At 37.1% G+C, this 17,795-nt stretch overlaps 1 protein-coding gene across 11 annotated transcripts in view; it reads right to left on the minus strand.

Moving 5' to 3' along the window:
* PTPRM (protein tyrosine phosphatase, receptor type M) overlaps window positions 1-17,795 on the minus strand; it is a 461,846-nt gene that overhangs the window by 298,797 nt on the left and 145,254 nt on the right. For all 11 annotated transcript variants that reach the window (XM_017819524.1, XM_017819523.1, XM_017819522.1 and 8 more), the window contains exons 4-5: window positions 8,963-9,041; window positions 5,867-5,982 (exon numbers count right to left, since the gene is read on the minus strand). In XM_017819524.1, coding sequence (XP_017675013.1) covers window positions 5,867-5,982; window positions 8,963-9,041 — 195 coding nt within the window. The remainder of the gene's footprint in view (window positions 1-5,866; window positions 5,983-8,962; window positions 9,042-17,795) is intronic.

Genomic DNA, 17,795 nt, shown 5'->3' on the forward strand with positions numbered 1-17,795 from the left:
AGATGGGGACACAAAGAAATTAACATACCAAAACCTGGAAATAATATTAAATGGTCACCAGAATTTAAAAAAAAGTTTAACTTTCATCTATGCAGTAATGGTTAGTGTCCATTAATTATCCTTCCAAAGCAATATCATCTCAGCTTATCTACAAAAAAACACATCACGATGCACATTCAGGATGCATGTCATCTTGGCAAAATTTTTAGTTGACTGATGTCATTAAAGCTCTTCTCAAGGCAATGGACTCAAGACAATTTGCTGAGCACAAGGTGGCTTGGCCAGTCTCAGAAGACTGTGCTATTTAAGAGCAGGAGGAAGAATGTTCTTGTGCATTCCTGTAGTACACAGATACACCTGCTGATCAAACCCCAAACATTTTAATATTCAAAAAATGTCTTCTATCCCATCCCATCGTACAGTTTACTTTAATAGTTCCACCTGTTTGTGTTACCAAGTTGTTACATATGCATATGATTTAATCTAACAGGTAAAGTAGTGTTTCATTATCTTAGTACTCAAAAATGGCTGAAACATTTTTTTCCTCAAGTACTTCAAAACTTGGCAACAAAAATAGTAATTATGTGACAGTCTCAGAGAGTTTACAGCACAACAAAAAAAATTCTTATGAAACTCCAGGACTTTTGGTTCACATTCTAGGATATTTTATGCAATTTACGTAAACAAACGTGCGCACACACACGCACACACAAACTATTTTGTATATCTTCTCAATATATTTTATTTTCATCATCTGTCAGGATGGTTCTACATTCTTACAAGGATGTGTTTGATACCTCTCATTTGTGTATGTGTGTATTCCTGAGGAAAACAATTTGCTTTCCAGAACTCCCTCTGACACAGGACTATATCTCTTCCTTTGAAAAAATAATAAATAATGCATACAGGTAGTTTTGTATACAGATGAATAAAATCTTTGATACCCTTCATACCTTCAGCAAAAGATTACTGAAGATACAAAAAAAGATACAGTGAATAAGGTGAAAGACAGCTTTCAGGAAAGACAAGAAGAAAAGCCAAATCCTGGATTAACAGGTAATAAACTCTTTACATGGGGTAGAGGAGAGATTGGCCGCAGGAGTGATACTGTTCTTAGTTTCTTGGCTGCAAAAAACGCAGTACATGTTCTGCATGCATAAACCACAGGTATGACAGATTTCACCCTCTCCCCTTCTGTCAGAGAACAACCATTAGTCTCTTGCTATTGGTAAATCTGATGAGACCCTTACTACAGCTGTCAGACATATCCTGAGATCCTATTGCTATTCGCTTCCCTCCAACAAATTTTTACTCTTAGTTCTCTATTTTTGCAATAAAAGTTATGTGTTTGAGAATTACATTTTAAAATAGTTGTTTACATTTCAACCGTATTTTAGAATGAAGCTAGAAAAAATAAATAACTTCAGTGAAGTGATGACCTCTCTTTCTCATCAACTGCAGCTTTCCATTGGTTTGGGAACCTCTCCCAAGAAAGGCTACCCACACTGAGTCAAGGCACGTCTAAAAAATGCCACGTTTAGTGACACTACAATAAATCTTTAGAAACTAATGTAAAAAGATTGTGTTGGGAAAGATATTAAAATGGAATTTCATAATACCAAGGTATCATGTGACAGCAATTTCCCTGAAGTCACACTCTAGATCATTGTAAGAACAAGTAGCATACCGAGGGAACTGAATGAACCCACTACAAATCAGGAGAAGTAGCAGATGAAGACAGGAAAATAGAGAGAAGGAGCCAGGCCTGAGCAGCTAAGGAAAAACAAGTCAATTGTTTGCAGCCCATAGGCTGCACCAAAAACATGTTACTTCCAAAAAAGAATTCTACCTCCTCTCTCCTATAACACAGATTTGTTTCCACAATTTACTAAATACTAACACAGGCTTTTCAGAAGACATTGTCTCAGCTGCTTTCATTTGACCATTAACTTTTCTGTGTTCCACCTGTTCATTTCTTTCCACCATGGGAGCAAAGGAAAGAGCACAGGAATGACATTTTTGCTCAATCATTCAATAGAAGAGAAAGAGTCATCCCATACTGGCAATAACCATTATTGCCCACAAATATGAAAAAATCAAAGCAGATTGGACGCATCTATTAATTATAGACATTCAGATTTATTTTTAAGGTATTTTTATGTTTAGAATGTTAGCTAATAGGGATGTGAATTCATAAACAGACAATCTAACAAATGACCTTATTAACTGGACCCTCATTACAATAACAAAATCAACAAAATACCAAAAAAAACCCCAAAGTAACAAAGTTGTATGATACTGTGTTGTGTTCTTTCATTTTACTTTAACCTGAAATGGTATCACTGAAAATACTCACAGCTTGTTTTCAAATTATGACAAGCTTGCAATCGTAGCTCATGCACCAGGGTGCATGTCTGTCTAGTGGAGTGAAGAACAATGTTTTTCTTACAAAGCACTACACTATGCAATGGGTAAACAGCTTGCTTTCTTCCCCTTCTCGAAAGAGTAAATACTGATCACAGCATCATGAAACAAATTTCATGCCTCAGTGGTCTAATTTGGGCAGCTATTGTACTAACTGTGATTCCCTCATCACCCTTGCAATTTCAAAAACTTTCATAATACTCCAGAAATTAACAGACTTCATATTCCCTAGGGAATAAGAGTGGGATAGGTTTGAAAGGGCGGGGGAGGGGGAGCACAAAAAATATGATCTACGGATTTCACTTAAGACTGCTTCAAGCCCTTGGCATTATTAAACCAAGAACATCTATTTCCAAAACTACTCGCCAAAGACAAGGATACTAAAATAACCAACCACCTTAAAATTATTCATTTGTTTTAAGGAACATATGTCACTCACAGTCTAACAGACTGTAAAAAGTAAAATATTTGTTCACCAGAAAAATGTGTCCTACTAAACTTGAAGTCTGGTACATAGAAATGGAGAGGTACTATATAAAAGAGATAGAAGTAAAGGAGTAAAACCCTGCCACCAGTGGAAAGAGTAGAAATATCATTGAATTCAGTGAGTTTGTGATTTCACCCTTGCAATTTGCCTGTACTTCAGACTAACAATGTCAATCTGAAAAAAAAAAAAAAGACAGGTACCGGAAGTCATTTGGGAGCAAATTATCTCACAATATTCTGGAATTGCCACATCCAGACAGATTAAGCATCCTGATATGACTTACATGGAAGAAATGCTGAGAAGCCCCTGATAAAATCACTCAACTGTATTTATTTATTTACTATTATTTCCCCTTAAGGTTTTATAAATGTAATTAAACAAACCACCAAAAGGATAGTAGAAAAGGTTTAGTATTACTGGTGAACAAACTAGACATACCAGAGAGATTGCATGATTTGTTCATGCAAATGACCTGAGTGCTACTGGAAACGTTTCCAGAGAATGGTGTTCATTTTATTCTGGCTCTAGTGCATATAGGAATTTCTTTCACTGGGATGTTCTGTAGTTTCATATTGGTTCTAGCGCTACCAGAAGCGAAAGTATCTTTAATGTCCATTTGACCAGTCATGTGATGTAGAAGATGCCATGTTCTTTGACAGCTATTACAGACTCATTGTACTCATGGTCCTGTGGCAGCGTCATGAGATGTCATACACAGGCATATAAAAAATTCCTCAATATCACAACATGAAACCAGATAGTCAGTCAGCTGACTGATGGAGAATTGCAAGGTCTGAGGATCTGTTACCTGATAACCACAGTATCACTGAATATGCTGAGTTGGAAAGGACCCATATACATAAAATATAGGTCATAATGACCTAGTACGCTAAAATAAAGCTAATCCTTTCAGGAACTGTATCTCATAGCCTTGATTTGCAGCATCCCACACACAGAGCTGTTTGTTCAGTCTTACTGTAAGTTGCAGCAGACATCTGTGGAAACTGGCAAAGAAGTACAAAAATAAATCCAAGCTATCCAGGAGATCCTGTCAACTTCTAAAATGTTCTTATGCAAAGGCACACCTGGAATATGCACAACCTTGGACTGATTACCAGAGGGACCTCTAATTGTACAGGGAGAATAAATACACAGTGTCCCTGCAGGAAGATAAAATTCCTCAAAAAGTCAATCTGTCACTATTTTCTTATCCTCCATATAAAAAAGAAATCTCCTAATCATGCATAAACAAGGAATTGAATTAACTAAGCTCAGCAAAGATATCTGGGCATTGCTACTGCTGTTAAGAAAATTGTTTTACACTGCATAAAACCTAGAAGGATATTTAATTTCTACAATAAAGACATTACATTCCAGCCTTGTAAAGAATTTATGTATGTCCTAAACTCCACGAAAAAAAATTAAAGCTGAAATTATACTGTCCTGAAACACATGGAAAAATTGAATGGAACAAGGATATCCCTATGTTGAATTCTACCTTCAGTTTCACAATAGAGAATTATGCAAAAGTTCAAAGGTTCTACAAAGGATATCATTGATGAAATAGAAACCCATTATTTTCTCATACATGCTAAACCCTTTTCATGAGTGGAAAAATCATTCTTTAAAAAAATCTTGGTGGCTTAGGAAACAGAGGAGTCTAATTCTACCAATTCAAAAGTGTAATATTGTCTTTAAAGGTGCTAGAGAAATATCAGCCTTATATCAGCACAGAGGTTGAAAATAAAACCCAAATAAGGTCAAAGCAGATTTTCATTGCCTTCTACTGTGTTTGATCAGGCTCTTTCTAAATAGACATAACAGTTCATCATTCATATACAGATAAATATGTCTTTGCTTTTCAAGTGGTTTTACTTATTTTTTTGTGAGTGCTAGATTACATATAAGTACTCAGCTGTTTAACCTGTCACACCTACATGAATAATTTATGAAATACAAATGCAATGTTAAAGGAAAACTATAGTAAAAGCCTAAAATTGTTTAAACATCAAAAATAGAGAATTTCATTTCTAAGTCCCACCTGTTACCATTGCTTCAAATTCTCTTATTCCTCCTTCTCCACTAACTGCAGCTTCATCTGACTGATCTCCTTAGGCACTGTTTTATTTATTTTAATTGCCCTCACTTCCTTCTAATAGACAATGTCTTAGTTCTAGCATGTTGTTTTCCACGTATGGAAATCCCTGGGATCTGGAGGTAGGTATATACCTAATGCTAAGTTCAAATACTGACTAATTGTTTGCTGTAGGGAACAACTCTGTAATGATGGCAGCAAGACAGCACTTAAACCTGCATGCCCATTACTAAAAGAGATCAAGCAAAAAAGGCATATTTTTGATAGAAGACTACACGTCTGGGTAAGGGAGAATGTCTTTACTGAAAGAAAATGAGTTGGAGCAATACTTTAAACCAGGATCTGACACCTATCTAGAAGCTACTTTACTGATTAAGTAATAAATAATGGACTCAATGAATATAAGTAAGATTCTTTGGCTCTATAATAGAGAAGGTCAGATTTGACTGTCATACTGGTCTTCTCTAGACTTAAAGAGTAACAATGCAATTTTATCTGAAAATACTAAGCAGAGATAGAGGTAAATTAAAAAAAATCAATATGTGTAATACGGCAGTTGGCCAGCACAGACCTTGTAAGAAAGTCATGTGCTCTTCCTTGGGGATTTCGCCTTTACTCATGATTGCCACATGTAAGAAAAACAGTACCTTTATTTTTAATAAGGCATTCCACTGAAACAAGACCGAAAAATCTTCCAGAATAATTTTCTCCAACAGAATACCTACTATGCAGCAGTTCAAAGGCACTATAAAATCTAATATTGATGAAAAGGACAGTCCTATAATTTTTCATGTTTTACGTTCCTCTCAAGAGTCTCCTCTCTCTCTAGATCTAAGTGCATCAGGAAAGAAAGAAATTACCTGTAACCAGAGTCTGTCACCTGAGTATGTTCCACCATTGGCAGTGCATTGAAAAGTAGCAAACTGTCCTGCATTGACTTCCACACTCTGAAGACGCAAGAAATGGGGAGTTTTTGCTGTTGGAAAAGATAAAAGTATTGAAGTTATGCAAGACAAAAGTACTGGCTATGAAAAATACACCAAGCAAATGAAACAGTTGTGCTTTAAAAGATTCAGCTCACTGACTAAACATTAGATTCTAGGTTGGTTTACTTCTGTACCTGTGAAAGAGCACAATAGAAGGGCGCCGTTTAATTGCTCCTGCTGTGTAAATTATCTTAGCTCAGCATCCCTTTTCTAATAACATTCTATTAATAAAGATCATATTGGAAACTAATAATGTTTTCAAGGAAAACCTGTTATATGCTTACACTACCAACTAGAAAAGACCGTAAGAGGTTAAGTGATGTTATCAAGGGAACAGGTTTTTCTTTTCAACCAAGCACAGCGTCTACAGAAGAGATTAGAAAATGCAGAAATGTAGCACAACAAACAGCTAAAATACTAACGGAACACCAACTACACCTGTATTTTTTAAATGCAATTCTTTTCAACAACACTGCAGAAAAAAACCAAAGCACAATACATTCTCCATACAAATGCTTATCTTTCATTTAGAAAGAGAAAACAATCCCAGTAAAAGTTAAGGAAATATACCTATAAATAACCTAAAAAATGAAATTGATCTTCAAACAACAACTATGTCCACTAAAGGAGGAAAGAGAGTGTGTGTATTTTTGTTTTACTATAAGGAGTCAACTACACAACACAGAAAAACATAGATACTTGATACAGAAACTTATCATTTAAAACACAGTATTCCCCAAACATTCAAATCCTACTGCAGACAGGCAGACTTCTTGCACTGTCTATACTAACAGATAAGCCAGGCTCTGAACACTGCTTTTTGACCTGAAAATCCTAGTACTAGCATTAGACTAGCAAACTAAACATCTATTTTCTAGCAGAGCATCACAACCATTTAAAGTGTTGATATTTTTTAAAAGACCTTATTACTGGGACAAATTGCACTTTTAAGGAATTTATAAATAACCAGCTGCCATAATCCAAGAAAAAGTTGATAAATATCCAGTGCAAGGCAGCATAAGAAGGAGGAAATGGAATAAAATAGCCCAAATTAATATCTAAGTATGAAATATTTTCATGATAATGATCCTTATGGCAAATTGATTACACATACTGCTTTTTTTTTGCTTAAACACTTTCCAGTTAGGACAGACAGACTTTAGGCCAGAGTCATCCTCTTCTCTGTCTACCAAACTATTAATGTCATACTCCACAGTAAAATTCTTCAGTATATTCCCCCTTTCTCAGGCACTTTTTTTTTTTTAACTTCTGCTTTTACCCCACTCGATTTTACTTTTTTCTGGGTCTTCTTAAACTCTGGAAAACTAACTTTATTGAATTACCAGGTATGGCCTAAGTGGAGAAGGGTATTAGGTTTTAAAAACAAATAAACAACACAAGAAAAAACCTACCCACCAACCACAACCCATCCCTTTCATTTTTACGTGCTCACAACTTGACTTCTGCCTTGGTTTTGTACTACACAAGGAATTGTCTATCCAACATTTTTTGCATTTAAATTCTTTGTTTAAAGAGTTAATAATTCCAAAAGTATTTTTCTGGCAATATACAGAAAGAACAGCATTGTGAACTTTGCCGAGTTTTAGACACAGAGTAGTTCTATTCCAATTTTCACACTTTTTCAATTTTCTTGTAGACAATTTAACTGGTTTGATGTCTTAATTTCTAACGTTTTAATTACTTCATCAAAGAACTTTTCATTAAAGCTTTTGCATTTCAACACTATCACGTTAGAACTCTACATACTAGGGGCTATAACTCAATCTCCACAATAACAAGAGCTACTTGCAGGTTTTGAGAACGGATTGGTACAAATGCACAGACCAAACCTCTCAAAATCTGTATACAAAAAATAGTAAGCTGCTAAAATGCTGCTTTAGACTTACCCTACCTGAGCCAAAAATATAAATTCAAAATGCAGAAGCAAATATATTGTCTAACAACATGAGAGCCTGCTGTGTTTATTAGAACTAAGTGATTCAGAAATAACAGCTGCTGATTCTGCATAACTGTCTCTTGTACTTGAAGAAATGTATGTGTCTTCTTGCCACTAACACTAAAACCATTTTTATGAGGTGTTCCAGTACTAACAGATACACTACTTTTTATTTGGAATCACAGCTCTTACTTATAGCCACAATAAATGCATACAAGATCAAAATTATATAAGAACAATTACAGAGACGTTGATGTCTTCTTCCACTCAGTCATTTGGTCAATAAGACTACAACCTACTATTCCATGTATGATCTTAATACACCTTATTTAACCAATATATATGAATTAATAAGTTATTTAAGTAGTCTGTTCAATTACATCTGGATTATTATATTAAAGCTTGATTTACAAGGTTTGGTTTTGACATCAGTTTTAAGAGAATTTAGAATAGTTAAGTATTATATATCCTTAATAATGGAAAAAGAAAATGCACTTTAGGAAGTAGAACAGTGCAGAAATTGAGCCATGAAACTCAGGAAGTACCCTAAGCAGCCTCAGCCCTCAACCAACTGAGTTTTCTTCCTTCCAAGCCCTGGAAACGACAACTGTACATATATTCAGCTCTCGTGTTGCTCATCTGTTCTCACTAGCGTCTCAGCTTGTGCCTGTACTGAATTTTTGATGCAGACAGAAAACTCGTTCACAAATCTTAGAATCACAGAATCATGATGACTTGGTCATTTCGTTCTAAAGGAGTTGCTATATGGTCCAGTTGGGGTCTGGGATTCATGCAAGGTGCTGTACAAGGTGCACATAGACAGATGTCTTTAAAGCCAATAAGGTGCAATGATGCTATGTTAGTGAATGCAACACTTTGTACATACTCAGCCTATATTTACAGCAGTGACATTGCTTTCTCACATTTTCCTTATCTTTTGCTCCACATTTATTGAAACATAGTGGCACGTTCATTTTAGGGGTCCGGCTTTACAACAGAAGATAGGTACTTACTACATGGATGTCCTAAAACTTTCACTTCATCAATAGCCACATATCCTGGGTGACCTGAAGTAGTCACTTCAAAAACAACCTGAGAAGCAAAAAGAGAATTTCAGTTAGTTGCTTTGTATATAATAGTTTTATATTCCTTTGTAACACAAGGAATATAAAACTATTCCGTTATATAAAAATACATCAACACTTTTAACGTGTTGAGAACACTCTGAAAACAAAATACAATCATAAAACCCTCAAAATGTGTTGTTCATATCATTAAAATTAACCAGAATATTTTTTCATGCTTACCTCACTTTTAGAGATTTACAACTGGGATCATATATAGCTCACAGTAGGTATAACAAAATCTCCCCAATATCTAGTCTGCCAAAGTAGTTATCTAATAATCACCTTAAGTATTAAGATTGGTATTTTATTTTCAGTTCTCTGTCTTGCAGAATAAACTGCTTTTATTTTAAAAATTATGGTTCTGTAGTATACAGAGATTTGCAGAGTATCAGACACAAACATACCTATTTTCAGGAATGTATTTTCCATGCTGTTAATCTTCCACCAAATGTAGGGAATTAAGTAAAGCAGATCCATTTGCCACGGTTTGTTTAATGGCTATAAATAGGTCACAAAATAAATGGACCGTTCTTGTCATTTGAATTAAGCACACTCTAAAGTAAACCTCTCCAAACTTTGGCAGCCTTATCTTTGAACATACCAAGAATGTTTATATGGAATAGAAGAAAATATGTCAGTAATGTGAGCAGGTACATTTCCAAACCATTGCTCAAGAAGTTCATGCTAAAATCCAGATTGTGATTTCTTCTTTTTTTTTTTTTAATACTCCCCTATTTCTTGGGAAGTTAACTCCAATTGCCTCTTGTACCTAATCGCTGGAAGCACACTGAGGAGGACAAAGTTTAGAAACTATTTTTCACACACACGCTGTACTTGACCTTGGAGCAGATGTAGACACTATGTTCTTTCAGCAGAAAGAGAATGATACAGAATGCAAACATATTACAAGGATAATATACAGCTCCATAATTTATCACAATTTCCTGATGTTGAATTAACAGTCAAAGAACTGATTCGGATTTTTAAAAAACCTTGAGGTGAGAAAAATCTTCACGCCCTCTTGCCTCTTCCTTCTCACTTCTTTCGCATTGCTTTACCTGTGGACACCGAGCCTGTTGTCCTCTCCCAGATATCAACTTCCTAAACTGTGTACATTTCTCTGTCCAGTCTCCCTGGAGTGAAATTGCTGTAAATATGGCTTTAACTCCACATATCAAAAATACTTTTCATTCTAGTTCTGCCTCCTGTCCACATAAGTATTTCAACCTACAGCGCCAATGTTGCCCAGAGGTGAATCACGCGGCAACAAGGAAAACAAAAGGCGGCAATGAGCAAAGTCCAAATGTCACCAAACAAATTTTTCAGAAGCAAGTTCTGCCAGAAAGGGATTGCTCAGTCACAACCCTCAGCCTGTGACCCTCTAAATGCCGGATGGCACTCTACTGGTGTTTAAAGTTGGTATTACTGATCCACAGTTAACAGGTTGAATAGGGTATGGATTTGGCTTCCAGCATTCGGTAGAGGATCCAAACCAAGACTATTCAAAATTTCAAAAGATTTCTTTCCTACAAAGCAAAAACATCTCCTGGTGAAACTGGTCTTAAGAACTATCTCGGGAAACAGAAGTTCCTAAGAAGAAAAAAAAGCAGAGATGCATAAAGAATAACTTGAATTCAGTAACCTTTCTCTCTTAACTGCTCTCTTAACTTCTTTGAAATGAAAATACAGAGAGAGGTGATGTACACAAAGTAACCCCAAGTTTTGATGGCAGTGCGAGACCCAGAATGCAGTTCCTGTTTTCACTCACTGAACTTTGAACAAAGAACAAGCATTTCTCTCTATTAGCAAATGTGACAGAGCTGCACGTTCTCCATTTGTGTTACGATCTCTGAAAAAAGTAATTATGCTGGTGCCCTTGGAAGAAGGTAGAGATTGCTCTATTACCAGAAGAGCTACCAAGGCTATTCAAAATAGAAAACATCTGAAAGACCATAGGGTATGAGAACCATGGCATAGCTCTGGGAACCTGCACTTAGTGCAGAGATGTTACAACACAGTAGTGAAGAACAGGGAGCAGACAGACAGGTCTCAGAAATGGTGGAAAGTTTCCCAGGGAAGTACACTGCCATAAAGAAAGTCCCTGAGATAACCAAATCCAGTCGTGAAAGCAAAGACCTGCCTGTAAAAACAGAGAGCTGGAGACAGTTACTGATTTGTTTTCTGTATTCTCTAGTGGCTTTGAGTTTTCTCTGTTAAGAAGAAAAATACCCCAACAATTAAATTTCTGTTTTTTATTGAAATATAACTTTTTTAAAAAAATAAAATCTCTCTTTCTTATGGAATGCTCAGTATAGGAAGATCTGCGCAAAGCCATCTGAAAGGTCTACCAGATCCACGATCCCATCACTGCAGAGCAAAGTAAGTCTTTTCAGGTTCTTCACTTATAGACAAACTAAGTTCTAAAAAAACACCCATGAAGAACCAGCACATGCACACCTGTGGAGCAGCCAGCCAAACCAGTCTTCAGTTTTCTGCAAAAAATATTACTGCCAGATAACAAGGACTTCACTATATTTTTTAAATGTTGCATAATAATGTCTTTTCTAAAGAACTTCCAGCAAGACCAATAACCTGAGCTTTAGGAAAGAAAACATATGCAATACCTGAGTAGATTTCAATATAATTTCTGTAATTCATAAAAGGGGAGCTTAACTACAGGCTCTCCAACAGGCCTGAAGTATTTCAGTATTGCAATACACTCACGGACAAAAAGCAGCTTGTAAATTCTAAACACAAAGCCATTCCTTCAGTTCACAGGCAGAAACCACAACCTTGAAACAACTGAATTAGAACTCCTTATGATAACAGCAGAGAAAGACTCAAAGATTGGTCTAAAATACCCTGCTGTATCTCTAGACAACATACCAAAAATGTCATTGCCACAAATAAAGCAGACAATGTATCAAGAAACTGCCAGATGGACATACAACTGAATTACAATTATTGACATTATGAGTATGTTCCAAAGAGAAGTATCAGAGATTGAAATACTGTCAGTTTAACCATGCCTCCACTAAAAGCAATAGCCAAGCTAATATCAACTTTAATAATGGTAACTTTTAGTCTCTTCTGACATGAAATATGCCATTTTTAGTAAATGGAAAGAGGCACTACAGCCAATAGTGATGCATCATGGTCCAAGGGACATTGCTGATGTACCTTTTACTTCATATACAAAAGAACAAATATACACAAATACAGACTAGGCAGAGCATGGAATGAGAGTAGCCCTGGTGAGAAGGACTTGTGGGTGCTGCTGGATGAGAACGTCAGTATGACCCAGCCATATGCACTTATAGCCCAGAAAGCCAGCTGCATCCTGGGCTGCATCAAATTGCCAATAGATCAATTCTCCCTCTCTACTCCACTTTGGTAAGACCCCATCTGGAGCACTGCATCCAGCTGTGGGACCCCCCTGACATAAAGGGAAGTGAAACCTATTGTGGCAAGTCCAGAGGAGGGCCATGAATATGATCAGAGGGTTGGAGCACATCTCCTATGAAGACAGGCTGAGAGAGTTGGGGTTGTTCAGCCTGGAGTTTTCAGGGATCATAGAATCATAGAACGGTTTGGGTTGGAAGGGACCTTAAAGATCATCTAGTTCCAATTCCCTGCCACAGGCAGGGACACCTTTCACTAGACCAGATTGCTCAGAGCCTCATCCAACTTGGCCTCATTATGGAATACCACATTACAGGTACACTATACCCATATATATATATAATGGAGATCTCACTACGGCCATCCAGTATCTAAAAGAGAGCTGGAGAGGGACTTTTGACAAGGGCATGGAGTGATAGGACAAAGTGTGCTGGATTTAAACTGAAAGAGGGTAGATTTAGATCAGATGTTAAGGAAGAAACTCTTTACTGTAAGGGTGGTGAGGCACAAAGTTGTGCCCCATTCCTGGAAATGTTCAAGGCCAGGCTGGATGGGGCTTCGAACAACCTGGTTTAGTGAAAGGTGCCCCTGCCCGTGGCAGGGGGGTTGGAATGAGATGATCTTTGAGGTCCCTTCCAACTTTAACCATTCTATGATTCTATGAACATGCCAGATATTCTAAGTATAGTAATATAATCCCTCTTCTGTTCACAGGCTGTGAAATACTATCAGCTGTTGTATACAAATCTGGTATTTTGTTTTATTCAAATTGATAAATGAAGATTATGGACTCAAATATCTCCTTATCTAAGCATTTTCTCTTTTTACACTAAAAAAAGAATTTGATCATATGCATGACATGTTTCTGAAAGTCCTAGCAAGTGGGCTGCACGCTGTAAGAGTGTGCTCAGGAAGGGACCTAGAAACACTTCCAACAGCTCATTTATTCACTGAAAACCTTATATTAGGGATACCAAGACTCTTCAAAAATCTGGATCAGTTTTGCTAGTAATTCCACCAGAAAGGAAACATAGAAACTTATTTCACATCCAGTTCTCTCCATCATTTCACATTTGAAAAGTAGCTTGCCTGGTAAATGTTAACATTTTTACTTGTCCCTCCAAACTTTGCCTTTTCTCCTGGATGACACAACTCCCGCAGGCAATGTAAAAGGCTCCAGTCAAAATAGAGACAACACTCCAGCAACGTCAGACTGGGTAGCCCTTGGATTTTTTGCCTATTATTCCACCACCTTATCAGTCCGGAAACAACTGGTTAAAACACTGAATTCATTTGCTCAGGAAAAACTGCGCTGAACACTGCCCTCAAAGCTGTATAACACAGTTCTCTCTGCTGCAGGCCTGCCAAACAGGAACCAGGGAAGCAGCTTAGCACTGCACTGTCCCTGATCCTCCCTGCTTCAGTGAAGAGCAAAATTAGCTTTTCATTCCTGCCATTTCCCCTTGCTACATATGAACAAAGAAAGGAGGTCTGCTCACCAACATAAATGCTTACTGCTGAAAATGTGCGACTCAAGATAACCCGTCTGCTCCAAAGAACAATAGAAATAAACAGGTTTTGTTGCCACACAACCTCACTCAGTAAATTCCTGCCTTTGTTGTTGCAAAATTACAACGCTTTTAGTCAAAAGGTGGATTGTACCTAATATAAACACTCTCTACTTCACACGACTTAAAAATAGCACTTTGCAAAAACAAGAAAGAGAAAGGAGTATTAAGAAAGCTGCTTAACGTCAGGCTGCAATCCCACCCGCTGCATCCCCAGCAAGCAGGCGGTGCTGTATCACAGGCTGCCCGCATCACCACGCTTCCTCTTTGCCTGCTCCGCTTTCTTCGACTGTATTTTACAAGGTGTTGGGAACAGCTCCTCTCCAGAAAACTGGCACTGACTTGCACCCTGTGGGTTGAGTTCTTCTTCCCTTTCTGACTCATAACTGCTTTATCACCACAGTCACAGCAGGCCACAATCACAGCAGGTCTTTCCTCATCAAAGCCACGTGAAAGGAGACTCCTGACCTGGTCCTTCCCAGGCCCCACAAAAGCCCATCACAACTTATTGACTTGGGCTGCCTAAAATGTGTTCAGGCCTCCCTGGCTAGGAATTCGCTTCATGCCGTTTCCCTCCCCACCTCTCACTCCTACACAACTGGCACTTGGAATTCACATGTGCACTCAAGCCACAAAATTTTAGTAGCTGTTGCCAATCTGAGACTACAAAGTAATCTCTTTGTAGAAGAAGGACTGAAAATTGAGCTCCTGACATTAAGGCTTACTAAATCTTATTCTTCTCTTTTTGTTTTTAAACCAGTTGTTGTCTTAATATTTCTCTTCTGAAGGCCAAGAAGCTTTCCTGGTTTAGGAATAAGGGACAGGAGAAAATAAGAGAGCCTTGTGTATATGACAGAAAGCACATGCCTGCTGATTCTTGTCCATTTTTAGACTGCCGGGGTTTTTAAATTTAGATATGTGGTTTGCCCTGGTGCATCTTTCTCAAAATAATTATTCCCAAAGCACCCAAGTCAATGAAGAAGAGCTATTTAAGACGCCTAACACAGGTTTTTGATTCCAAATGCAATATGCATTTCAAAGTTTCTCTGCAGTTCCAAGTGCAGTTCAGGAACTGTATGTGTGCAGTTGAATGCAACATACAAAACATATGAGAATGTGAGCCTGACCTTTACTGCACAAGAAGCTTAATTCTCTGTCCTGGTTGATGACTTAAGTACATTGCATGAGCGAAACTCCAAGCAAAGCATGTACAAAGCAGGTTATGAAACAAACGAAAGTTTAAAAGTCCAGATTTGAAAAGGTAGGTTGGATCTACTGCTTCTTATTCCCTGAACTCCTAATTTACAGTGTAAAGTGTCAGAATGGTAAAGGGTAAATCTTATCTCTGTGTGAAGTGAAACCATGTAACTCCTTTGTGTCCTTACTAAAAAAGATCAGGAATTACTGCCAGGCTCTTATCCCATTTTTTCATTCTAGCTTCATAGGAATTTATGTCTAAAGATGGTGCAGTGGCATAGACAGTTATGTTACTCCACTGGAAGTTATTTTTAATCCTTTCAATTCCATCTCTGGATTTTAAGTCTGCAGAGTTTGTTGTTTTATTTAATCAAGATTTGTTTCAGTTCACTGCTGCGATGACTGACTCCCAGCAAAGTACAAAGCAAATAATTCAAAATACAAAAACTGATAGGAGGATGGTGCGTAGCTTCTAACAGTGCTGTGCTAAATTGCTTGCTTGCAGGGTTAGAAGCAGGGAACACAAAGCCACTCACCAGAATCAACCCAGTAGTCGCATTTTGCATGTTGTAATGTTCCAAAATGGCAATACTTCGAAAACATAAAATACATTTTAAATACTACTAATTGGTCTGAGAATCATTAACTAATCTAGGGAAAAATAAAAAAAAATAATTACTCCTTCACCCCAAACACACAAAACAAGAAAATAACCCTGAAATGAACAGATTTGCTAATCAACAGATTCCTGCTAAGAAACTGAAATGAGAAAAAGAAATCAAAACCTAGAAGAAAATAAAAACATACACCAAAGAGTCTCAAATCCTCCCACCCTCTCCTGACTAGAGGAGCTGCCTTTTCAGGATTTATTTGTCAAAGCATAATTTTAGAGCCTCTCAGCCTGCTAAGACTGCTCCCCAAAAATCTAAAAGCAATCTCACCACTAACCATAGAAATCTACATCACGTTTAGTCCTCTTTTTCTGTATACATTCTAATTCTGTGCAAGTAAGGAGGAGGGTGAAGGTCTTAGCAATTATGTGGAACCTTGTTTTGTTTGCAGGCTGTCTCTAAAGGCATGATATACTCCATGATGCTCTTGCTTAAGATGCACCAAGCAGACAATAGCTCAGTAAAGCAAACAATTTCTCCCATGACCAATGATAAAAAGAGGAAGGCAATGCTCCCTCAGGGGAGCACTCCTAAAGTGATTTTATAATACAAAAGTAAGACTAGTTCCTGTAGAAATATAGCTGCTTCGAAACAAATAGCTCAGAGACCAGGAGGCACAGCAGAAAAGAACAAGCTGTGCTGATTATCTTTGACCCTCAGAAGGTGTTTGGAAGCTTGAATCCATGTTAGTGCAACTATACTGTAATCACTAACTGGACTGCAACACAGACATATCAATGGCAGATGTTAAGCAGTGGTACTTAGAAGACCATTAATTATGGAATTAAATATATCCTTAACCATCAGAATACTTGATAATTTAAGTTTAAATAATCAATAAGTAAACAACAATTAATGTTCTTACCTGCAGGTTATAATTGTGATTTATATATATAATACATCTTTCCCATGGGGTGAAACATACACAAATAACTATATAGTAAAAAGAAAAGGGTACACTAAAAGAAATTAATTACTTTTTTCAGAGACTTTAATTCTACAAAGTCAACCTGTAAACCCAACCTGAAAGGTATTAAAAAGCTTGGACAACTGGCGATACAATAATAAAATACTGTTAATTATTAAATCTTTTGAATGCTTTGCATGTACGTGTTCATAATACATGGTTTAAACAAATAAATCTTTAGAAGTTGGATTAAAACTCACTCCATACTACCTAATCTGATTTGTAGTCAGCTACCATTAGCGGGAGTTATTTCGCCTATGTTTTTCATAAACCAACAGCAAAACAGACACATCACACTGTGTTTTTAAAAATTCTCAACTGTATAAATAACTCTGAAATGTTATCATATATAATTGGTCCTCAGAGTTCTGTAGTACATTTTGGTTTCATTTGCAGCTAGACATCTTGTATGTGCTCCATTAATGGAATGGAATTATAAGGCATTCACAGACATGCAGATGGATACATGGATTATGAGATTTAAAACACAACAAAGAATGATTACATTGCTTTGTCCCTTCATCTACTAATGCCACGTCTTCTCCTGAAGATTACTCATCACGAACTTATCATCCTTCATATAAAAGAAGCTAAAAGGCCCTTACAAATTTTCTTAGTGGACTTTTCCTAATTTTGTTCAATAAGGCCAGACAACCTTCGAAAATCACTGGGAGGAAGCCTTGTACATTTTGGAGGTTTTGTGAAGAATACATGGATTTGTGCCAAAAGAGGTTGGAGTTTAGGAATCAAATGAATAGCAGCTTAGGAAACAGACTGGGTACTGTACACCTGTCAGATGAGTCCTCTGCCTTCTCTCACCATTCATGTAGTCATCTGAGCTGTCACCCAACTTGGAGGCACACTCTCACAAGACGCACATATACTCTCCTCTTCCTGCCCTTCTCCCAGCTGCT

Source organism: Lepidothrix coronata, unplaced genomic scaffold (assembly GCF_001604755.1).
Source record: "Lepidothrix coronata isolate B3197 unplaced genomic scaffold, Lepidothrix_coronata-1.0 Scaffold75, whole genome shotgun sequence".
In the NCBI taxonomy this organism is placed as follows: Eukaryota; Metazoa; Chordata; class Aves; order Passeriformes; family Pipridae; genus Lepidothrix; species Lepidothrix coronata.